General features: G+C 39.9%; 1 protein-coding gene across 1 annotated transcript; it reads left to right on the plus strand.

Annotated features, from left to right (window-relative positions):
• LOC133991859 (ras-related protein ORAB-1-like) lies at positions 1-21,152 on the plus strand. Its single transcript, XM_062430447.1, has 6 exons — positions 1-387; positions 10,193-10,265; positions 10,669-10,764; positions 13,318-13,413; positions 16,150-16,281; positions 19,862-21,152. The coding sequence occupies exons 1-6, from the start codon at positions 374-376 to the stop codon at positions 20,060-20,062; spliced, it is 612 nt and encodes a 203-aa protein (XP_062286431.1). The 5' UTR covers positions 1-373; the 3' UTR covers positions 20,063-21,152.
• The last annotated feature ends 4,706 nt before the right edge of the window (positions 21,153-25,858 follow it).

Here is a 25,858-nt window from a genome sequence, read left to right on the forward strand (position 1 = left end):
TTGACAGGTCGCTGTCTGCAGTAACGACACACTTGGCGAGAGGGAAACGTCCACTGACATCCCTGGTTATCCGCTGACGGGTTACGGCTAGAGAGCGACTACACGGTCTCTTCTGAAAGACTAGGCGTCTGTTAAATATAGCCGCGTATTTTGTGTTATTCCTGCTTCGGCTAACCATCTAGCTAATGGTAGCTGTTTCCTGGTTGGAGCTGCAGCCATTTTGGATTTTAACTGAGCAACAACCAGCCGGCGGCCGTGTTTGTGGTTCAGGTTCTGTTTCTGGGAGCAGTGTTAGCTAGGCAGCGCTGTTTATCTGCAGACACAGGACAAGAGACATTCCACGAGACAGGATCCACTATACAACGAATCAACAATGAATCCTGAATAGTAAGTATCGCTATAAAGAACATGGATAGATTTTGACTAGCTAGTTGAGGTTTGCTATGTGCTAATAGGTAAATTAGCTATTGGCAAACAACTTAATATTAGCAGTTGAGCTAAGTCAACTGCTAGCATCAGCTGACGTTAGCCTCATGCCTGCTTGAGATAACTTGCTGTGAACATCTCGGTATAGCACTTGTATGTTGGTGTTGAACAGTAATCAGCCGATAGCTGTGTTTTTATAAACTAACGTTTCGAAGTGTACCTCCAGTCCTCTTGAGGAACATTGTTAGCCAGCTGTTGGGCAGCTGTTGGGCAGCGGCTTAAATGTAAATACAAGACAAAGACACTTTGCTCACTGCTAATGCTGTCTGTATCTGTTATTACGAGTCTCTCTGTCTTTGTGCTCAGCCTTTGATTTCTGTATATAATCAGCTACAAGTTAGAAGTTAGACTTGGCTGATTGAATTCATAATATTATAATGAATATGACCGAGTCATCACGGATCCCTTCATCAGAAATGTTGATTGATGACATCTTAATCATTTGGTTGGTGGTGATGGTTTATTATGTGGGGGTTCATTTGATAGCCCCTGTGTTAGCAAACAGATAATGGAGCGGCAGTGGCCCGTTGTTTGCGACCAGGTAACTGGGTTTATGCATTACCTGAAGTTGAGCATGACTCAGTTTTTAGTCACATTGTTGTCCTGTAGAGCTAAAGCAGCCCCTCTTAGTCATGTGTAGGTCACATGCCACAGGACAAACGCACGATTTCACCATAGCAATGTTGAGTAATCACTTAATTCAGCTTACTATCTTTCTGTGGCTTTCCATTAATACATTGATGAGTGGACTCTAGTTTTGGAGTAGACTTTTTTCTGATTTGGGAAGCTGTTTCACAGTGCTATACTTTAAGCTACAAATGTTAAATATGAATAATTCATTGGTACTCATGGCAAGGTCCAAGACCTTTTTGCTCCATGAGAGTCAGTGTTTAAATCAAATGTTGGCTTTCTTTATCCCACGTTATATTTGGAGCAGAGTTCTGTATGCTAAATAATACACTTATATTTGACATTATGAGCAATTCATTGTGTGTCTGTATGAATTTCTAAATTGCTTGGACTTTTTTGGACTGCAGGCAAATCAGATTTGATTCTCAAATCAGATCTTTAGGACAGACATCATTTGCAAGTGATCAGATGAGATGTGTGTCTCATCACCTATCTGTATGTGTCGTTATAGTAACAATGTAGTCGTCAGTAACTACTTACACTTGTGATGCAGCTTTCCAACATGGAAGCATTAGAAATTCCTGCTTCACCTGTACAGAAGCCCCCCCCCCCCCCTAAAGTGCCAGCATGGGCTGTTGTTCTCTGTGTTTTCCTCCTTATCAATCTGAAAGCAGCATTGATTCTGCTCAGACACAGAAGACACTTTGAAATCCAATGCGTCCAGATTGACATGCATCTGTAGAAATCCGATTGGAATAGCATTTGAAAGCACCTCCAAATGTAACTTGGATTTGATTTACAAACATTGCACTTCATGTTGTTTTTTTTATCTTGCTGTCCAGAATCTCTAAACTCAATCTGGATATGCAAAAAAAGGATTTGTGCTGGCAGTCTGAACAAGGCCTTAGAGGTCAGAGAAACACATGGCATCACATCTCATTTAAGTTAACAAAGACTTGACTCTTTGATTATGCTGAATCCCAGATTTTTAAAGTATTCTTATTTTTGGTCAACTTGATATTGTTGTCAGAGTTCTGTTGAGCAGTGAGCTGTCAGCCTTGCACAGGGACAGCCATTGTCCACAGTCATAGGCTTAACGAATGGGGCATGACTGGAATTTGTTACAGTGAAAAGAAGAGGAACTGGGGACAGTTTAGGGAGGCAGGATAAGGCTTCCCGGCTCAGCTGATGCATGAGAATAAAGTTGCAAATTGCTGCTGTTCCTCTGCTTGTGATGCACATTAGTAGGATTTCTGCTGCACAGTTATTACAGATGGAAAGACATGGGTCATTGTCAGGCTGTGTGTTAATGAAGTAGAATATTAAGTTTCCTTTCTGGGATCTGTTAAGCAGGACACCAGCGTTCTATGTAAACAAGTAACTACCTGTTTACATAGAATGCTGTACAATATATTTCCATTTTCACAAGAGGTCTATGTCCTTGCTCAGGGTTTCACTCCAGGATACCATAACTTGCAGGAGATGTCCTTGAGATAGAGAGAAAATGGTATTACCTGTTGTTTTAGACCTCTGCTTAGTATTCGTTTATCAGAGTGTAGAACTGCAGAGAATCAGTAGCAACAGTTAGATACAGAAGAAGGCTGAACACTTGACAAACTAGATATTCAACAGGAGCTGTAGCCTCTGTATGTTTTTGGGAGGTTAAGTGTTATCATTATATTGCCTATTTTTATGTGGGTATAATTGCAAGTGGAGCAGGATGTAGTTTAGAGCTGTTTTGCAGGCTGTAGGCTGCTTATGCTTGCCTTTTTGCAGGATGTGTTAAAGTGGGTCGTTGGGGTGATTAATCTGAATGTAATTCAGAATGCCCTGACTTAATGCTAGTTGTGTGCTTGGTGTATGCTATCTGTATGTGAGTTGTCCTATACCTGAACAGTGCTCTTACAGAAGCATCTCTCATAGTAGAATACAATGTCAGACTGTGAAATCCCAAAGTTTCAGTCCGAGAAACAAAAAGCTTGGGGTTCCCAGCATCCCAACAACTGTGGATATGAAGCATATTTTAGACTGGCAAACGCTCAAAAGTGTGCTGTCTGTAGGTTTGCAAAGTTGGAAACTTTCCGTGAAAATTAACGGAATTAAACTGGAAATTTACCAAACTGCATGTTAGCCTATAACCAGGAACTTAAATGTAATTTAATGTAAAACCCCATTTTGCAGCATAATCTAGGTTAAAACAACCAAATTGAGTGCAAATCCAGTTGAATATCTCCCCTATCCCTCAATCACATGCACATAGCACATTACTTACTGCAGGGGTATTCCTCCATCACATGCACACATGATTTCTAGAAGGAAATATGTTTATTTTACTAAACATTCATTTTTTTGTTGTTCAATGAAAGAATTGATTAAAATTCTAATCAGTCAAAATGACGTTGTTTTTTAATTGTTTTAGTTTTCATGCATGTCTGCGCATCTCTCCAATATAAGACGATCTGATACGTATCTAGATACATGGAGTACGATACCATTCAGAAACGATACATTTTAAAATTGAATGATTCGGTGTGATTTGATAGGATTTCGATATGATACGATTCGATTCAGTATGATTTGATGGGATATGATGTAATCTGATACAGTTCTTTGTTTAAAGTAGACATAAATTAACATAAATCAATCCTACAAATGTGGCATTGCTTACCTTCAAATAGATATATTTGATCAAAGACCAGGGAACAAGTATTTTATTTTATTCAGTTCAGAACCACATGACTGTAATACATTGCATGTTGAAAACTTCGCAAAGCCCTTCTGAATGTGAAAAGAAGGTTAATATTCAATCAATCAATCTCAATCAATCTTTATTTGTATAGCGCCAAATCACAACAAAGTTATCTCAAGGCACTTTACACATAGAGCAGGTCTAAACCGTACTCTTCAAGTTTTAATTTATAAAGAGACCCAACATTCCCACATGAGCAGCATTTAGCGACAATGGCAAGAAAAAACTCCCTTTTAACAGGAAGAAACCTCAGGCAGAACCAGGCTCAAAGTGGGCGGCCATCTGCCTCGACCGGTTGGGGTAGAGGGGAGAGAGAGGAAGAATAGGAGAGAGAGAGAAGCACATAGAAAATAAACATTGAAGCTAGAAGGTCCGGGACTGGAATCTGTCATCCGGACGTCTACAGGCCCAGATTGCCTGTGAGATGAGAAAGCACAGACAACTCCGGGGAAGAAGTGTAGGTTACTGAATGCATTAATAGTACATGAATGTTATTGGATATAGATGGATGGATAGAGAGAGAGAGGAGGAGAGAGGAGCTCAGTGCATCATGGAGGTAGGAGTCCCCCGGCAGTCTAAGCCTATAGCAGCATAAACTAGGAGCTGGCTAACTATAAGCTCTATCAAAAAGGAAAGTTTTAAGCCTACTCTTAAAAGTAGAGAGGGTGTCTGCCCTCCGGACCGAATCTGGGAGATGGTTCCACAGGAGAGGAGCCTGATAACTGAAGGCTCTGCCTCCCATTCTACTTTTAGAGATACTAGGAACCACAAGTAGGCCTGCGTTCTGGGAGCGCAGTGTTCTGGTAGGTACATAAGGTACTATGAGCTCTTTAAGATATGATGGAGCCTGACCAGTAAGAGCTTTAAAAGTGAGGAGAAGGATTTTAAATTCTATTCTTGATTTTATGGGAAGCCAATGCAGTGAAGCTAAAATAGGAGTAATGTGATCTCTCTTTCTAGTTTTTGTCAGAACGCGTGCAGCTGCATTCTGGACCAGCTGGAGAGTCTTTAGAGACTTGTTAGGGCAGCCTGATAATAATGAATTACAATAATCCAGCCTAGAAGTAACAAATGCATGGATTAGTTTTTCAGCATCATTTTGAGACAGAATATGTCTGATTTTTGAAATGTTACGCAGATGAAAATAGGCAGTCCTTGACATTTGTTTTATGTGGGAATTAAAGGACAGATCCTGGTCAAATATAACTCCTAGGTTCCTTACAGTAGTACTGGAGGCCAAAGTAATGCCATCCAGAGTAGTTATATCATTGGATAATGTGTTTCTGAGGTGTTTAGGGCCAAGCACAATAACTTCAGTTTTTTCTGAGTTTAACAGCAGGAAGTTACAGGTCATCCAGGCCTTTATGTCCTTGATGCATGTTTGTAGTTTAGTTAACTGGTTGATTTCATTAGGCTTTATTGATAGATATAATTGAGTATCATCTGCATAACAATGAAAATTTATTGAGTGTTTCCGAATAATATTTCCTAAAGGAAGCATATATAAGGAGAATAGTATTGGTCCAAGCACTGAACCCTGAGGAACACCGTGTTTTACTTTTGTTTGCATGGAGGATTTATCATTGACATTTACAAACTGAAATCTATCTGACAGATAGGATTTAAACCAGTTTAATGCTGTTCCTTTAATACCAATTAAATGTTCAAGTCTCTTTAACAGGATTTGATGATCAATAGTATCGAAGGCAGCACTAAGATCTAACAGGACGAGGACAGAGAGAAGTCCATTGTCTGATGAAGTTAAGAGCTCATTTGTAACTTTTACCAGTGCAGTTTCTGTACTATGATGAGCTCTAAATCCAGACTGAAAATCCTCAAATAAGCTGTTATTATTTAGAAAGTTACACAGCTGATTAGCAACTGCTTTCTCGAGGATCTTAGAGAGAAAGGGGAGGTTCGATATGGGCCTATAGTTAGCTAAAACCTCTGAATCAAGAGTAGGCTTCTTAAGAAGTGGTTTAATGACAGCTACTTTAAAAGACTGTGGTACATATCCTGTCACTAAAGACAGATTGATCATATTTAATAAGGAAGTACTAACAGAGGGAAGGACTTCCTTAAGCAGCCTAGTTGGAATCGGGTCTAAAAGACAGGTTGATGGTTTAGAGGAAGTGATCATTGAGGTTAATTCTATAAGGTCAACTGGAGAGAAACAGTCTAAATAAATATCAGGTTTAAAAGCAGTTTCTGAGTTTCCTATGTTAGAGGATGAATCAGTGCTTATTGAGGGCAAGAGGTGATTAATTGTGTCCCTAATAGTTAAGATTTTGTCATTAAAGAAACTCATGAAGTCATCACTACTGAGAGTTAAAGGAATACATGGATCAGTAGTGTTATGACTCTTTGTCAGTTTAGCCAAAGTACTGAAAAGAAACCTTGGACTATTTTTATTCTCCTCTATTAGTGATGAATAGTAGGCAGCTCTGGTGTTACGGAGGGCCTTCTTATATGTTTTAAGACTGTCTTGCCAGGTTAGGTGAGATTCTTCTGATTTGGTGGAACGCCATATTCTTTCTAGTTTTCGTAAAATTTGTTTTAATTGTCGAGTTTGGGAATTATACCAAGGAGCTGTTTTCCGTTGTTTAATTATCTTCTTTTTTAAAGGAGCGATGGAGTCCAGAGTTGTTCTCAGTAAGTCTGCAGCGCTATCAACAATACAGTCAATCTGGGGGGGACTGAAATCAGAATAAGTCATCTCTGTTGTATTGATACATGGCATTGAGCTCAACATTGATGGAATTTTTTCTTTAAATTTAGTGACAGCACCATCAGTCAGACATCTAGTAAGAACATGTCTGTCCAGTGGTGTATAGTCCAGTAATAAAAATTCAAATGTTATTAAGTAGTGGTCTGATAAAGAAGGATTATGAGGGAAAACTATTAAATGTTCAACCTCAATACCATATGTCAGAACAAGGTCGAGGGTGTGGTTATAACAGTGAGTTGGCTCATTCACATTTTGAGAGAAGCCAATTGAATCTAATAATGCAATAAATGCAGTGTTAAGGCTATCATTCTCAACATCCACATGAATGTTAAAGTCACCTACTATAATTATCTTATCAGTGCTAAGGACTAAATTTGATAAAAGCTCTGAGAAGTCAGATAAAAATTGGGCGTACGGGCCAGGAGGACGGTAGATTACAACAAATAAGACAGGCTGTAAAGTTTTCCAGGCTGGGTGAGAAAGGCTGAGAACAAGACTTTCAAATGATTTATAATTAAGTTTAGGTCTAGGGTTGATTTTTAGGTCTGAGTTAAAAATGGCTGCAACTCCACCTCCTCGGCCGGTGTCTCGAGGGATGTGGGTATTGATATGACTGGGAGGAGTGGATTCATTTAGACTGACATATTCATCCTGACGCAGCCAGGTTTCAGTAAGACAGAATAAGTCAATATGATGATCTGATATTATATCATTGATTAATACACCTTTAGAGGAGAGAGATCTAGTGTTTAAGAGTCCACATTTAACTCTCTTATTTTGATGGTCCATTACTGGAGTGGTATTAATTTTGGTCAGGTTTTTATGTATCGCTCTTCTATTAAAAGCTGTTTTAATTGGTTTAGGAGGTCGGGGGACAGACACAGTCTCTATATGTAATTGGGTGGGTAACTGCTCTAGTGGAAGCACAGAGAAGCGTGTAAGACTGCAGCTCTGTCTCCTGGTCTGGACTCTGGGTTGTCATGGATTTGGGTCAATGAATTCGGCCATATTTCTAGATATGAGAGCAGCTCCGTCCAAAGTGGGATGTATGCCGTCTCTCCTAATCAGACCAGGTCTTCCCCAAAAAGTTTGCCAATTATCAACGAAGCCCACATCATTATCTGGACACCACCTCGACAACCAGCGGTTAAATGATGACATGCGGCTATACATGTCATCACTGATCAAATTAGGCAGGGGCCCAGAGAAAACTACGGAGTCCGACATTGTTTTGGCAAATGTACACACCGACTCAACATTAATTTTAGTGACCTCCGATTGGCGTAATCGGGTGTCATTTCCACCGGCATGAATGATAATCTTACTGTACCTATGTTTATCCTTAGCCAGCAGTTTTAAAGTTGACTCTATGTCGCCCGCTCTGGCCCCAGGAATACATTTGACTATGGTCCCTGGTGTCGCTAATTTCACGTTTCTGACTATGGAGCTACCAATGATCAGAGTCTGTTCCTCAGCAGGTGTGTTGCTGAGTGGGGAGAATCTGTTTGAAACATGAAGTGGTTGGTGGTGAACCGTGGGCTTCTGTTTGGGGCTATGCTTCCTTCGATTAGTCACCCACCTGCCCTGGTTTCCCAGCTGCTTGAGAACTACCGGGGGATTAGCAGTTATGCTAACACTGGCTGCAGGACGGCTCGCACCGGTTACTGGGGCCTGGCTAATAACTGGAGCTAACTGGCTATCCTTGGTGCGGAGCCGCGTTTCTAACTCACTAAGCCTCGCCTCCAAGACTGCAAACAGACTACACTTAGTACAAGTATCATTACCGTCAAAGGAGGCAGAGGAGTAGCTAAACATGTGACACACCGAGCAAGATAGAGCAGAAGAGTGAGAAGAGGGGAGAGAAGCCATGGCTAACCGCTAACCAAGATTAGCTGTGGAGCTAACCGGAGCTAACAATAGAGCTAAAGCAACAGAAGTTTAAAACTGTGGGTTTTAAGAGATCGGAAAAGCAAGAAGCGCTTTAAACCAAACAAGCGTATGCTTAAGTGTACAATTAATAAGTATCAACAGGAATTAAGAATATATAAAAGTTAGCGGAGTAGAGAGCAGAGACACTAACGCTAACAGTAAACAGTAACACAGACGGTAACAGGAAGTGACGGAATACGCTTACCGGAAACTACGTATTCAATCTTCATTATTGGCACAAATTAGAGCCAAAGAAACTAGTAAAGGAGGTGAAAGAAAGAAAAGAAAGCTCAGATCAGAGAATTAGCTGCTGAGGTAGACAAGAATAATAATACAATTTAAAAAGACATCCCTTGTCTCATTTTGCGATGTCATCAGTGCTGAGCCAACATAAGAGAGTTAAGGCAAAATCTGTATCCAGCCTGACATTTCCAGTAAAACTTCTGCAAAAGTGCAAATATAATTTTCATTTTGGAAACAGACAGATGACTATTTATTTGAATGCAGCTTTGCTCCTCTCTCACCACGGACTGACGCGCTGTAAATTGGAGCAGAATGACAGCCAGAGGTGATTTCTTTAGATAGGTTTGTCAGTCTTTATATACAAAGATGCTGAAACTTTGTTTTCTATTATAATGTAAAAAAAACAAAGTTAGCGGATCGTCCAGGCTTCAGATCTATATATATATATTTGGGTTGCTGGAATGTTTGTATACAGTTGATACAGTTTGTATAAATTACCCCAAATTTCCAGTTAATGCCCATAAATTCCCATATATTCCCATAATTCCTATGGAAAGTGGGAATATTTCTAAAATTCCCTAGTAATTTCCCATGGAAAGTTTCCAGAAATGTTTCCGCCGCTTTGCAACCTTAGCTGTCTGAGACCTAACTTTTGCTCAAATGAGATCCCACACAGTTTTGTGGCTGATGTTTAAAAGCCGTTACAGGGTTTTTGTCAGAAACTATTTTGAAACAATCAGCAAACTAAAATGACATTTTGTTCTTTTCTCCTCTCTTGATGACTCATCACAAAAAGACTAGTCAGGAAGTGGGACACACAACAGATGGACAAAATTTCCATTTTGGATCGTAATATTGATATTAGAAATGATCAGCCCTTGTGTTTGGGTTGCTGGGAAGTACCACATGAGGAGCACAGACTTTTAGGGATGCAGAAACAGAAACGAACAAAACTGGCGAAAACTGAAACCACTGCAAGCCTCTGTGATTAAAATCCAGTTGAATTTCCTACTTAATAATAGCTGTTATTCAGTAAACATGGATCAGACTAAACTCAGAACTGGAGTAGAGGGGCACCACATATGGCCAAGAAAAGAAAACCTCTGCATTCTTCCAACTCCGCCTCATGTGTCCAATGACATGACCTGCCAGCTTCCTGCACTTCCTTCTGAAAATGTGGCTGAGCTCAGCAGTGTTTGTTGTCCTGACTGTTTTCTTTTTCTTGTAAAATGCAGACAAATGATGTAATGAGCATCTGCATTTGTGTCTTACTGAAACAGACATTATATCTAAGAAGTATAAGGTTTTAGACTCAAGTGGCCTGAAGTGTATAGTGCCTGTGTGTTCTCAGGTTGTCACTATGGCAGCTATTTATGAAGTCAAATGGGTAATTTGTAACTTTGCTAACCCGTGCCATTCCCTTGCAGTGACTATTTATTCAAGCTGCTCCTGATTGGTGACTCTGGTGTTGGAAAGTCTTGCCTCCTTCTCCGATTTGCAGTAAGTTTCACCTAAATTGTCTGTGTTGTGTAATGGGCTTCAATGTGTAATTCTTTAAAATATAAGAATGTCTCTATCTTCCATCCCAAGCAGACAGCACTCAGTAGTCACCGCTATATTTTCACTATCTTAACCGGGTTTCTTACTATCTGAATAAGAAACTATTCAGTTTATTGTTCAGATGATATATTGCTCACATGTGCAAACTCAAGCTGTTAACTTGCCTATAACAAAATCATTGACCGGTTTGGTATACTATTAAAACCTTGAGTCTACCAACAATGTGGCTGTTTCCCACTAGTGTTAGTAATGACTGATGGTACTGTTCATGTGTGTGTATAGTGAAGCAGGAAGGGAACAGGATGTGTGAGCTTTCTAACTCTGACTGTGTTTCTCTCTCCAGGATGACACATACACAGAAAGTTACATTAGCACTATTGGTGTGGACTTCAAAATACGAACTATAGAACTAGATGGAAAGACCATTAAACTTCAGATTGTAAGTAACATATGATTTCAATTTTGTCCCTCTGTAACATTGGCTCACCCAGACAGCCAGGTCTTCTTTCCTTCTAAACATACAAAGGATCAGTCTGGCTGTATTCTATAGTTTTCTTATTATCAACGAACCCTAGCAAGAGACCAAAATCAGCAATGTGTTAGTCTGCCTTGTAATACCTTCTAACTTCCCTGGCCTGTATGTGACTTTCATCTCCAAGCCCAAATATATAGATCTTAAAAAATGGTTCACAAATATAAAAGGCTCAATAATTTCCTAAAACAATTAGGAATTAGGATTAAATAGTGCATTTTTGGGTGACTATTTTCAGTAGCAGATGAATCCATATTTGGTGCTCCGGCAGAAGGTGTGTGGTATTGAGTCAAAATAAACTATTGATAGTGATGAAGGAACACGTCGCCCAGTGTGGCTCACTGATGTGGGTTTGGACAACAGTGGAGCTCTATGGCACAGAGGAATGAAACATATCTGGCTTTGATACACACACAATACTTGTTAGATCAATTAATTGTTGGTCTGAGTCAGCACATAGGATTTGTGTTCAATAAGAAAAACATAGAATATGGCCAGACACCTCCTTTAGAACTAATAGGAATAAGACTGTAAAGACAGTACATTATTGTGATGAACTATGAATGCTGCATTAAGTAGTTGTTATCAAGGCTCTTAGTGGAGAATTTGAACACCCTGGGAGGCATTTAGACTCTTACAAGAATAAAATACTATTAGCATGGCTGATAGTATTATGGCACCGTGCTGGATCTCCAGCGTACCGGCGTGGCTGACTCTGGATCCAAGAGAAGCGCAGCTTTCACTCTCAACCACACAAACAATAGGCCAATAGCCAATCAGAAGTAGGGCGGGGGCAGGACTTGGATCTTGATAATCGAAAGTGATCCCTATTAGGCGCGCAGGTGGTCGAGTGGTTAAGAGCACATACCATGTACACAGCAGACCCCGGTTCGATGTCAAACCCCCTCTCTCCCATGATTTCCTGTCTCTATACTGTCAATAAATGTGTCTATGCCGGAAAAAAAGAGAAAGTGATCCCAATTCTAGTGACGCACCACAACTCACAGGATGGACCGCAAGTTTATAAAACCAGGGGAAGACACCAAAGATGTTATTATTAATGGAACTGAATGGTCGTAAACTATATTTGTTAGTTTTCTATTTTTAGATATTTGTAGATTTCCTGTCATTTACTTAACTTTTAGTTGTTTTGAAGAAACAACTTTAGGATTACAGTATTATCTACAGTTCACTGTTGCACTGTAACTGTTTCAAAACTGTATTTAAATTAAATGGTGCATATTTTGCACTTATGTTTAAAAAAGTGAATCAGTGTCCTTGTTCATGCCCTTAAGTCAATGGTTAGGCTACTAATCAAATCTTTTTCTACTTTGGAGTACTATTGCCACTAGGGTTGCAACGGTACTCGGTAAAATATTGAACCGATCGGTCCGCAGGTTTTCGGTTTTGCAATTTGTGCGTGACTATCAATGCAGTGCGTGTGAGAGCACAACGTCCTTATAGCTCTGTGTTGCAGCTCATTAGACTAATTGCACCCCCCACCAGACCACCCCCGATCCCGCACCCCCCCTTCCCCGACACCCAGTGTTTTAATTTTTCATACATATTTTATACTACTGTATAGTGTGTACAAGTAGTCAAGGCATAAGAGGCAGTTTGCCATTTGAAAGTGTTGTGTTTAGTCACTGTTAACTTGAAAGAAAAGTGTTACATTATTCAGTACATCGGTGATACTAGAATTTGTTTACTGCGAAATGCAGTTTTTGCTGACAAGCAAAATAAAGAGATCATTTTGGGAGAAAAAAAGTTGTTCTCTTTACGCACAAAACACGTACCAAAACCGTGGCCCAAAAACCGAGGTACGGACCTTACCGTGGGTTACCTGTACCGTTGGACCCCTAATTGCCACCTACTGACCTTTCTTTGTATTGCTGTAGTATAATCTGTAGTCAGAGTATGCTAAGAGCAATGTGACAATATGGCAGATAAATGGCGAGATGGTTAAAAGGGTAATTTTCAAATAATGTTATATATGTTGTGTTAAAATGGTGCCGCATGCATAGCACCCCCCAACCCTCCCCACCTCCTAGAGCACGGAAAAAAGTTCAGGCTCAGAATTTTTTTCCACTATCAGCCCTGTATGAGGAAGCACTAAAAACTTGAATTTCCTTTTTTAACTATATATTTTTTTACTACTATTGTTTTCTCTTATTGCTTGTGTACTTATTATTTAATGTTCTTTATTCTTTCTACTGATGCTCTTTCTATTTTTACTATCCACTTGCTGCTGCAATTATGCACATTTCCTCACCGTTTAGGTAAGGACCAATAGGACTAATAAGGACTAATAAAGGAATATCTCATCTTATCTTATTCGATGCATGTCCAGTGAAATGGTCAAATTTAAATTTGCGTAATATCTAGGGATATTTATTTTGTCTTCCTCAATGTAAGCAGACAGCAAGTCATAAACTGTGCTCCCTCTTTTTCCTTTGACAGTGGGATACGGCGGGTCAAGAGAGGTTTCGTACAATCACGTCCAGCTACTACAGAGGTGCTCATGGTATCATTGTAGTGTATGACGTCACAGACCAGGTCAGTGTAACACACCACCTCTTGCCCATTCAAACTCTGTGTTTAATACAGTTCTACACTAGCCGATGAGATTTTGCCCCAGGAACCCCCATGTGGGAAGACATGTTCATTTCTGTGAAACAAACCATTCCTGAGTTTGTTTGAGGCTTACTGGATCCCTCCCTCAGAGAAGAGGATTCTACTTGTTTTTTTCAGTCATGGCTGGGTGCAGAGGTATACCATGGGTAGGGATGTTAGTTTGGGTTAATTTTGCTTTCGATAGACCAACACCCATCAACTGGTAACTAACCGGTTAATTTGCAAGAAAGGTTGTGATGTAGCTTTCATTTGTGAGCACTATCCAACTGTTGGTAGTCAAACCTAGCTTGTCTGCCATGGTTAGCTTGACCTTTAGCTCATCCTTCCTCACCTCAATGTGTTCAGTCACAGTAGCTGTCCATGGTATAACATACCTGGACTTAAGGTACTGAACAAGATGTTCCTGGTAAAATCTAGGAGGCGGGACCTTTACAGGAACGTCCTCTCACTTGGTCCTTTCAGCTGTTATGTTTCCATAGCAGAGTAGGACTCAAATAGGACCCACCAGACTCTGACCGTGACGTCACAGAGGCGACCGGAGTACCTACCCTGAGGCAGGGACTCTTGCAATGGAGACACGCACCAACGGCCCTAGCCCTGTAAAATTACCCTGAAGTTCCTGCAGTGGAAACAGAGCTTATCACACTAATTGGCAACATATTGGTCTCAATCATTTGGTACATCAGCTGGGTGAAGGCCTGACAATAAAGTAACACCTGCATTGTTAGTACAGGTAGACTGTAGGATTAGCATGCTAGGTTAACAGTCTGTCAGTTGTGTGACTTTATATCCATGCTGAGAGCACACCAACACTGTCACCTACCCAGCTAGGTACTGTGAAACCAGAGACATCGCAGCAACACCTTATTTTTATACAGTCATAAGCTACGTTCAGACCAAACGCGATGACGCGTGACTTTTTGATTTGTACTATAAAGTAGGCTTGAAGTCTTTTATTTGCAGTGTGTGAATAAAACATTTAATTAAAAAATGCTCAGTGTTTCCTTCATTGGTGTAAATAATCGTGATATTTGTGATTTTTCCTCTCACAATAATAGTGACACTAAAATCTGACATCGTGACATCCATAGGGCTGGGTATTGTTTAAAAAATAATGATACCACTACCAATCCAAGAACCTTTAAGTGATACCAACACCAATTGATAACTTCATTTGATACCCATCATGTGAATAGAAGCATTAAATTGCATAAAATGCCACCACTCCTCCACATCTAAATGATTTTGATTACACAAATGCATTTTGAAATTCTTCAAATTATTAATAATATTGTTAATATGCTCAAAATCAGCAAGTGGGTCACAGCATACGTCGCACACACTTATAAATCCATGTATGTGTGTATGAGTATGTGCATACACATATACATACAGCTGCCTTAACAACAGCCACAGACACATTCTACTGAAAGTTGCTAGTTACAGGGAAAAGTTAGCAAACTAGCACACGAACCCTGAAGTGTACTAGCAGAAAAAAGTCGGCACACTGCAGCTCCCAATGCAGGTATCATTTAATAGGATATCACAAGTGACGTTTCGAGCCTCCTGCTCTTCTTCAGAGACTTGAGTATACCTGGGGAGCACATTGGGAGCAGCAGTGTGCAGACTTCTTTTCTGCTGTTACAGATTTAGTTATTTGGTCCAGCTCCTGCTTTTTTAATCCGGATGTGCACATTGACTACACAACTTTATAATTAAGTCTACTGACCGTATATCTTACCTAAAGTAACGCTGTGTGGCGTGTCACTTCAGAAGCCGTTGGCTTTGCGAAAACAGTGCACATGGAGAAAACTTACGGGTGGTGGACTTGACCCACTGTCAGTTGATACTTGTCTTAGGAGGTTGATTTGTACCTGTAATGTGGTCTAGTTGTTAATAAAAAAGCGGGTGTTCTCAACCCCTTTGCACTGCATTTTGATTGTTTATGTAAACAGCGATTTTCTGCCGTGGAACTTCACTTAAACTGCAGTTAAATTGTTCCTGTATCCTGACATGAGGGCATTTACAGGTCCCCATGTAGGTTTAATGGCTCCACTTCACTTCATATTGAAAGTTTGACCACACTGTATAATGCTATATGATGCTTTGGCATCCATTCATCTGACTACTTCACCTGTGCATGGATCCAGCTTTTTCTTTTCTCACAAACCAGAACCTAACATCAGTCTCTTGTGTAGTGCTGTTTGTTTTACTGTAAGTAAAGTTGTGACACTGCTCCTCAGTGTTTTCTTATCTGTTCTGTTTTTATCCTGCTGTGTCCTTGCTGCATTTCAAAAAGTGCTAAAATGTTTAAAAATGTTACCATAGCTCACTGGCACTGTCAGGTAGTCCTAAGGTTGTTTCACAATGAAGGCCTAACACTGCTTTAAATGAAGGCATTTGTTGTGTTCAGCTGGTATCAACAGTACCTTTATGCAGCAACATTAGCTTACTGCAACAAACAGAACAGAAAATAATGGGGCACCAGCTGTGACTCAATTGAGTGGCAGAATGATTTTTTAAAAAGAGTGTCGAGCTAATAAACGATGCCTTAACATAAATATACAGCTGCCTTAAATTAGTGTGTGTGAAACCCACTGATATTCTTTAGTAGATATTTAACCTCCTGTGTTAATGTTTGTCTGTTTCCTGTAACAGGAGTCCTTCAACAATGTCAAACAGTGGCTACAGGAGATTGACCGCTACGCCAGTGAAAATGTCAACAAGCTTTTGGTTGGGAACAAGTGTGACCTGACAACAAAGAAGGTGGTGGATTACACAACAGCGAAGGTAAGGCCCCTGGGCCTTTGGTCCCAACTATATGGTGTGGTATATAGGCTTTTTATGCTTTTAACAGTTTTTATATTTGAATTATTTCCTTATTTTAGTTGTAGGGCCTTTTCAGGGAAGCCTTGAGCAAAGAGAGTGAAAACCATACCTACTCTGACACCTCCACACCTGATTGTCTGTTTTGGAAAGTAATAACAATTGTGTGATACAGTGCTGCAAGTCACATGTGGGAAAATATTGTTCAGATGCTGTTAGAGCAGTGGCAATAATAACTGGCCCACCATATTTTTCTGATTAACTTTTTCGGAATTTATTTTTTTAACAAGAGGCCACAGGTAGTGGACTGTGCCTTGCTGAAATAGCCATGCTATGTGTACTATGAAGAAAAAAAGGAAGACAGCACCTGGTTCTGACATGGCCAACATGCTGTGTGTAGTGAAGAAAGAAACAAAGAAACAAAAACACTACAATAAATCATTGTGTGGGCCATTCAAGGTGGGAATGCTGTGTCTTTATTCTGCCTCACTGTTCTGTATAAAAGGTACAGAGCTGGCTGCAGAGGTATAGTCACAGAGCCAGATCAACGCTGGCATGGTAGGACAGGGTGAACAAGACCAGTAAAAAATTAAATTTTCTGATTGTTTCACAGTAGTTAGGTTCAACAGGACAAATAAATACGCTCACACCCCCCATACACGTCTGCACAACTCTGCAGTTGCTGCAAAATCAGTTTCATTTTTTTGAAAAACATTAACGTCGGCACAAAAAAGCAGAATGGCTTGATCGTGACATATGACTTGGGGTAACTGGTGCCAAAGGAATCATTTTGAGAGTAAAAGTATGTCAAAAAACTATTAGAACAAGTTAGGCCCTACTAGAGGTGGTGATGTGTTGTCCGTAACAAAGCAAAATGAAAATGAGATTAGATTAGAAAAGCTATCCCCTCCACTAACAGCAGCTCATACAAACAACAATACGGACAATACAATCAAGTAAATAAATAAATGAAACGCATTAGAAACTAGATCTACAGCATTGTGTCAGAACAACAACTACAAGTGTTCATTAAAAAATCTGACTGCTGCTGGAACAAAAGACCTTCTAAAACGTTCAGCAGAACACTGAGGCATCACAAGTTGTTCACTGAGGGAGCTTTTTAGGCTGTTAAAGACTGTGAAGGATGGCCTTCAAGGGGTAAAACAGTTTTTAATTTGGACCTCGTTCTCTTTTCAAGAAGGACTTGAAGTGAGTCTGGGTTAATGCCAATCACAGAGCCAGCCTTTTTGATCAGCTTGTTGATTCGGTTTTTGTCATCAACACAGATTCTGCCTCCCCAGCAAAGCACAGCATAAAAAAAGGACACTAGCCAAGATTCCCTGATAGAACACATGTCAAAGGTTCTTGTTAATGTTAAAGGATCTCAGTTTCCTCCAGAAGAAGAGTCTTGACTGAGCCTTCTTGAAAACTGCCTCAGTGTTTTTTTTCAAATTTAATATTTATAAAATATATCTTAATATATATTTAAGATATTTGTAGGTTTCAACAACTTTCCTACATTCAGTTTTAGAAAGTTTGCATCACACCAGCTGACGAATGATTCAACCTCTTTTGGAGGCAAGGTCATTGCCTTGAGTAAGCAGACCCACAAGAGCAGTGTCATCTGATAACTTTTGACTGTGCCTATAGTCAGTGTGAATAAAAAAGAAGATAAAACTGTACCCTGTGGAGCTCCTGTATTGGTTAAAATGATGTCAGACTGTTTATTATCAAGTTTGACATACTGAGGATGAGACAAGAGATAGTCTAAAATCCAAGCTGTAGTTGTGTTATACAGTTTAGAATTAATTAATTGATTAAGTAAAATATGTGGCTTAATAGTATTAAAAGCACTAGAAAAATCAAAAAACATAATGCTAACAGAACTAGCCGTAGTTTCCAGGTGGCTGTAGATGTTATGCAGCATGTACAGTAATGCATCATCCACTCCCACACCCTTCCTATAGGCAAATTGCAAGGGATACTGAGACTGGTCTACTCAGGTGACCCAGGACAAGCCTTTCAAAGCATTTCATTATATGAGAAGTCAGGGCTATGGGTCCCAGATTAGAAAGAGAACTGCTCACATTGGATTTATTGAGAATCGGAACAATGAATGATGTCTTCCACAATAATGGGTTTTTAGATGAAGACAAAGACATATAAAAAATAGAATGCAAGACTAAGGACAACTGGTCAGCACAGAATTTCAGAGTGTGCGGATGAACACCATCTGGGCCTGCCGACTTGTTGGGATTAAGGCACTTTCACTGCTGTGGGACCTCATCCACACTGAAAAAATAGCTGGGCTACAGTCCTCATGACTATTCTGTTCAAGAGATGAGTGGATGCTCTCATGAGAAGCAGAGAAATCAACTTTGTCAAACCTGACAAAGAATTGGTTAGCCTCATTTACTAACATTACTGGTCCCATTGCCAGAAATAGTTTTCATTCCTTTCCAAAGACCCTTAGTGTTCCTATTGGACATCTGTCCTTCAACTTTCTCCTTATATTTACATTGACCCTTTTTGATCATTGCTTTCATAGCTTTAATTGTGTCTTTGTCTCAGCCGTTTTCCTATTAATAGCAGCTTTTAACCTCCCCTGTCAGCCAGGGTTTATTTAGGGTACGTTTTTTAAATGTTTGCAGGGAAAGACAGACTCAACACAAAAATTAATATAACAAGTGACTTTTTCAGAGATGCTGTCCATATCATTGCCATCATCTAAAAACACAGCCCAGTCGGTACAGTCAAAGCACCCCCTTAAAGTTTCACAAGTGTTCTCCGACCACACAAACAGATTTGGTCATGCTCGCCTGCTTCTGAACCGCAGGCGAATATCTGGACGTAAGAGATTGATCCGATTGACCAACAAAGCTCTCCTTAATGTTTATATAGTACAAGTCAATTGTTGTCACCCCTCGTTTGTCACCATTTGTTTGAAGGAGGGGACGGTGGCAGAGAGAGAGCAATGATTAAAATCCCTGTTAATAATAAACAGCGCATCTGGAGATGAGCGCTGCAAATCATGTGTGACGCTGGATATTGTCTCTGTGGCCAACTTCCAGTTGAAATCATGATCCATATGAAGCAGGAGGCCACTCCTAACTTACATGGTTTGAGCGGCTCTCCAAACAATTATTACCCAAAGCCACAGGATGCAGACTAATTAGCCGTTATTAAACACAGCCATCGTCAGGATGTTAACTTTTGATCTCGCTGATAATCATGAATCAAAGAGGTGTAAAAGGACATTAAAACACCAAAACATAAGTCAGCAAACAGTTGTTATTTTAATTTGATCCATTCTCTGTATCTTGTTTTATGCTTTACATCTCCAGTATGTACTGACACACAGACTCCAACATCAGCTCACAGTACTCTGGTTCCACTCTCAACTTATCATTTGACTTCTCTACTTCTTCAGATTTACACTACAGTATGTCTGACAGTGTTTTTCGTCTGTTGTCCACTTTGATGTCATCTTATGTTTAGAGTTTCTCTGCCAGTAATACAGCCATCTTTCTTCCATTGTGTCAAGGAGTTTGCAGACTCTCTGGGTATCCCATTCTTGGAAACCAGTGCCAAGAATGCCACCAATGTGGAGCAGGCCTTCATGACCATGGCTGCTGAAATAAAGAAGAGGATGGGCCCTGGGGCCACAGCTGGTGGAGGGGAGAAGCCCAATGTGAAGCTGACCCCCGGCACTACTGTCAAGCCTTCATCAGGAGGGTGCTGCTGAGAGAAGCCGCTTCCACTTTGATCCTCCCTCCCTGCCTCCCCCTCTGCAGGCCTGTCAACCTGGCCACCACCCTCCTCTAAATTCCACTATGTCCCAGCAAAGGCCCATCACAACTAGACAGGACAGGGAATACATGAGTCACAACATGTGTATGTGAGATGTGTTTGTGTGTAAGATGAAGTTGCCTGTATTTGTACTGTACATAATGTAGCCGCACTACCAAAAATAAATGAAGCATCCTTGTTGTCATTCTGTCCTGTTATTGATGACAAGTTCTACAGATCATTTGATCCAGTCCTTATTCCCCATCATCCATCTCAGAGACTATTCTTTTATTTGGCCCTCTGAATGCAGATTCATGAGAACTGTCTGTCTGTCTGTCTGTCTGTCTGTCTGTCTGTCTGTCTGTCTGTCTGTCTGTCTGTCTGTCTGTCTGTCTGTCTGTCTGTCTGTCTGTCTGTCTGTCTGTCTGTGTGTGTGTGTGTGTGTGTGTGGTGGTGGTGGTGGGGGGTTCTGTTTGTATGGATCTTTTCTGTTGTTTCTCTTTTCCTTCAATGATTTTGTTGCTGTTTGTATCAGCATGTGTGTCTCGCTCTGTCCTTATTTCAAAGTGTGTTTTATTTTCTGCACCACAGTGTGTCTCACTGTCCAGCATCTAGTGCAACAATATATGTACATAAATGTTATGTATATATATATAAGTAAAATCTGATTTGCCAGTTCTGTAGTCCTCAATACATTCTTGGGATAGTCTTGACTCTTTATCTCTGCATTAAATTTGTGGCTGAAGACAACTGTAAGTTTGTTGCTCAACATGTAACACTTCAACTGAAAATAAATATTGTACTACCAGACTGTATGAAATGAAAAGACCTGTCTGCGATTCTTGGTGAGATGTGTAGAATACCTGTTTTAATTATTTATTCTACTTTTATTTGGCAAAACTACTGCCAGTTACATTGGGTCTGTTTACAAATTGCTGTGTAATCTCAGTACAGAATTGCAGATATAAAATACAATGTTCTCTTGTTTTCATAATAAAGGCAACTGAATTCATTTTGAAAGGAACTCTGGGACCAGTGTTTGCTGTATGGATAAGTATTGTACAGCTCAACTATGTGAAGGTTAGGCCACTACACAGTGGCTATATGTGTGCTTACATTAGCTAGTTAACCTCTACCTAAATTGCCAGTGTGTGACCTAGTTTCTACTGGACAGAAGTGCTGCATTACTCTGGAAATCCCTCATAGTTTCAATGTTTTCAGTAATTTGCTGGTAGAACTTCAGGAGAGAAGAAGCATTTGAGTCAGCACTTCTCTAAAAGAGGATGTCCTAATTGTTATATATTGTGTAATAAATAAAACACTGATCTGATCAGACTTCCCAGAAACCTTCACAACAAGTTTGGCTCCTCCTGTGTAACTTTCCACAGAGGAAGTTCCAGTCAGTAAAACCTGAGGCCTGTACTACGAAGCAAGTTCAACATACCCAGGGTAACTTTCAGTTACCCGGCTTCACTAAACCAAACATTGGACATCTGGAGTTGTTAATTACGACCGACAGAAATCAGCACCGTGACTGTACACACCTGTAGCCTATGATATGAGAGGAAACGCGCGGACGAAAGTATGCTTTACGCACCGCAAAAAAGTCGCATGCAATGAGGCAAAACATAAACGAGAGTAACCATCTAACCAGTGGCGGCTGGTCACTGCGGGGCGCTGGGGCGCCGCCCCATCCAATAATCTAGAGAAAGTCTACTTAAACATATTAAATATAAATTAATTAGATAAAGCTAAATCATTATGAAATAAAAAGTATTTGCTTGTAAAATGCGCCTGTTAGTCTCTCAGCACCTTTCAGCATTCATTATAAATCGATTCCAAATTGTATTTTATTAATTTCTATATGTACTTCCTGTATGCGGGGCGCCGGCCTAATGGGAGTCAATGCAAGCCCTCAAACTTGACATGAGGCTGCTCTCTCATTGGCCTGCGTCACGTTTCCCACGGGGCGCAGCTCAGTGCGCCCCGGACACGCCCACTTTTATTGGCAGCGAATTGTTGTTGTTTCATGTTTTTTAATCTACTGTGATTGGACAGTTCTGGCTGTCATTCACGCCCTCCCGTCAGCTGCTGTCACCCAAACTCCTGCTGACGGTAGGTTCAGGAGATGACGTTAAAGTGGAGCCGCGGAAATTAAAGAAGTATTTGTATTTTCTTTACAAAAACATAATTTCACAAGACTTTCACTAGAAGAGAGAAAGAGGATAAAGCAGCAGCAGGTGATGGAGGAGCTGAGAGTTTCTCCTGCTGCTGTTATGATAAACGGAGCTGGCTAGCTGGATGCAGTGTGAGTTATTCCTTTTATTGCTTTATCTGTTTGCTGTTTCAAAGTGTCAGCACCGAAACGTTGTGGACAACGACAGGGGAACGAGACCTAAAACATCTCTCTGAAAAAAATCAAACAGAAAGCTGCAGCCATCGAGACAATAGCATGGAGCTAAGTTGTTTTTAGCAGACTTAGCATTGCTGAGCTCTTTCTGCAGCTGTTTCACCACATCTGGCCACATGTAGACCTCTGCTATGCCAAGCTCCAGAAGAGGAACATAGATTCAGTCAGTGGCTGCATCCAGCAGCTCCAACAGGACATACTAAAGATCAGGTAGTAGCTGCATTGCTGTTATTAATATTCTTTATAAAAGACATAACTATGAAGTGTAAAAAACTAAAATGCATAAATGCAGGATAAGAAATGATGGAAGTAATTTGACTATTACAGTTGATTTGGGGTACATTTCATTATTAAAATAAATTAAATAAATTATGATTAATCACAGCAGTGTATAGTGCTTAATGCGCCATCTATTGTCATGTTTAGGTATTGCAACAACTAACAGATTACAGTGAAATCAGGACTGAAGACACAATAACTAAAATATAGGTGGTGTCTCTTTTTAAGCATATTACCTTATTGGTAACTCTGCTTTAACTGCTGGTAACTTTAAGTGATGTGAGTGAAATGGGCATTTTATCATGTCTAATTATAATTTTTTATTCCTCTCTCTGTGGGTCAGAGATACTATACTGGGACAAACCAGGGGACATTATAGTGTGTTGTGTTGTTTTTAGATTAGTTTTCCTTTCTTATTTTTATTTTTTTGCTGCGGTATGAAGTGGTGCTACGGCTTATTTGACACTAACCCTAGGACCACCAACCATCAAACTGCGCCCCCCCAAACATTTTTGTCACCAGCCACCACTGATCCTTAGCTTCTCTGTAGCTCTTCCAGGCTTTATCCCGTTGTTTAAAAAGGTTAATCAGATCAGAACTGATCCAGGGTAAGTGTTGACCTTTGACCTTCATTTCTTTCCATGGGGCGTGTTTATCAATAACGTGTGAGTTCAGAATAAAAATAATTCCAGCCGTCTTCAATGTATGGTATAAATTGAAATCTGTCCCAATCAAATCATGTAAGAAGTTGTCAAAGATGATATTCTTACTTTGTCTTACTTTAATGCATTTTGGGGGAAGGCGAGGAGATTTAATTTTCCATACACAGAAGATGGTTGAGTGATCACTGAAGCAGTCAGAGAGAACGCCAGATCTAATAATTCTATGAGGGTGAGTTACGAGGATCCAGTCTAGTAATGATTTAGATCTGACGTCAACTCTGGTGGGCTCACTGATCAACTCAGTTAAATGTATACTTTTGAGTTAATTGATATAAATGGAGGTGATGAACATGCATTCAGTGTATACATCTTTTAATCAACTTTGCTGGTGATATGTGGCTGCTACTAATACAGAAAGTAACTAAAACAATCAATGTCTTCGGCTTTTGGTCTATAAAATAGTGAAAAATGTTGATCACATCACTGTTCCCCAAAGCCCAAGAAGACGTCCTCAAATGTCTTGTTTTGTACAAAACAACAGTCCACAACCCAAAGATCTTCACTTTACTGTCATAGACTAGAAAAAACAGAAAATATTAATATGTTCATATTTAAGAAGCTGGAATCAGAAAATTTGGATTTCCAAATATTATAAGTAGTTTAGGGCACAAGGAACAGGAATAAGTGTGAATTAAAATATTCATCAGAGTGAGTATTTTTAGCTATTTGGTTTGATAATGAATGAATCATTCTGAATATCTCACATAAGAATAAAATATAGCCTACATAATGTCAGACTGTATCTGCTGCTGAAGCAAAGAGAGGAAACGTAGTTAATGAGATCTATCTGATCCAAATGTTGCATTTATAACCACTGAAGAACATTAATAGTGTTGATTTTTTTTAAATAAAAGAGGATCTTTCATTATTTCCAGTGATCATCACACCGTTTTTTCATGTTATTCTGAGCTGCAGTGATAAATCGGAGTCTATAGTCATCCATAATGAGCTTCAGACTGGGGATAAACTATACTTTGCACAATTAAAATGCAGCTCAAATCATCATTATGTGTTTAGTGTAGCTACAGTAATAATGATCTCTGTTTGTTAGAAGCTCTGCTGAGTGGAAATTAAAAGCCTCGATGTTTCTAATGACCTATAAAAATTTAGCTAGCCTATATTTATCTTTTTTTTTTAACTTGTTGCTTTATTGTAAACTCAGGACTTTTGTCCATGTCGGGATCCTGTAGGAATGATGACTTTTTTTTTCCAGTGATGTGATTGGTCAGAGGACAAGGTTTTGACAGGTTTGGATCTTAATCTTGAATTTAACCTGCTCCGGAGCAGGTTAGCCGTTCAGCATCAGTTACCATGGTGATTTACCTCGGTAAGAAGTAAACCACCGTCGTAGTACTGAGAACCCCGAGTTGAACCTGAAGTTACCTCGCTAACCCCAAATCCTGTTTAGTAGTACAGGCCTCTGGTCTGATCCCCAGTGCACACTATAAATCAGCGTGGCCCTTGTTAAAGATATTCCATTATTTGCTAATGCATTAACATTAACAGCAGTATTTCTATGTATGTGGTGGAGGTGATGCAACAATTTTATGTACTGTTCGGAACCATTAACACCAGCTTTCAGATAAATGTAGTGGAGTGGAAGTATAAAGTAGCATAAAATGGAAATACCCAAGTAAAGTACAAGAATGTTAGAACTATGCTCAGGTAAAGTAAATTTACTTGCGTAAAACAGAAAAGAAGAATGGACAAACATAGTGAAAAGATGAAAAAGTCAAGGCAAGAGCAATGGAAGAAATGAGAGACACAAAAAGCGAAAAACAGGACGAGAGAAAAAGATAAAGAATATACAAAACATGGGATGGGAAATAGTTAAGGGGAACAAAGAATAGTAGGCTGGAAGAAAGCGGGAAATACAAAAGATGGGACAAGAGATAATTGAAGGAAGGAAGAAAATTTGAAGGAAAAAGAGAAATTAGAGTGTTTGTCTCAACCTCTGTTGGCAACTTGCAGAAACTGCATCAGCAGCGTCTTGAAGCTTTGGTGCTCTGGCTAATTGATACAACTGACTGATACACCTCTCCTTTTCAACACTTGGTCAAGTAATCATCAATGGCACATTGATCACCAGGGGATATACAAAGTAGACAACTATTACACTTATATGAAGTGCACAATGCAAAGTGATTTTAAATGTCCAAAGGAGCCGGGAATCGAACTGCCAATCTTTCAATTGGTGGATGACCGCTCTACCTCCTGAGCCACAGCCGCAAACACCAGCATAGGCAGTAAGGTACACACACATATACAACAGTATCAGTCATACCTTGGACATATCTTTCCATTCCCTTGAATGAGAAAGTGTGTCCAAACATATGACTGG

The sequence above is a fragment of the Scomber scombrus genome, chromosome 12 (assembly GCF_963691925.1).
Source record: "Scomber scombrus chromosome 12, fScoSco1.1, whole genome shotgun sequence".
Taxonomy (NCBI): domain Eukaryota; kingdom Metazoa; phylum Chordata; class Actinopteri; order Scombriformes; family Scombridae; genus Scomber; species Scomber scombrus.

Bases quoted from the DNA above. Each gene is read 5' to 3' on its own strand.
- LOC133991859 (XM_062430447.1), top strand. The intron at 13,414-16,149 runs GTCAGTGTAACA...TTCCTGTAACAG, and splicing joins TGTATGACGTCACAGACCAG to GAGTCCTTCAACAATGTCAA. The intron at 16,282-19,861 runs GTAAGGCCCCTG...CATTGTGTCAAG, and splicing joins TGGATTACACAACAGCGAAG to GAGTTTGCAGACTCTCTGGG.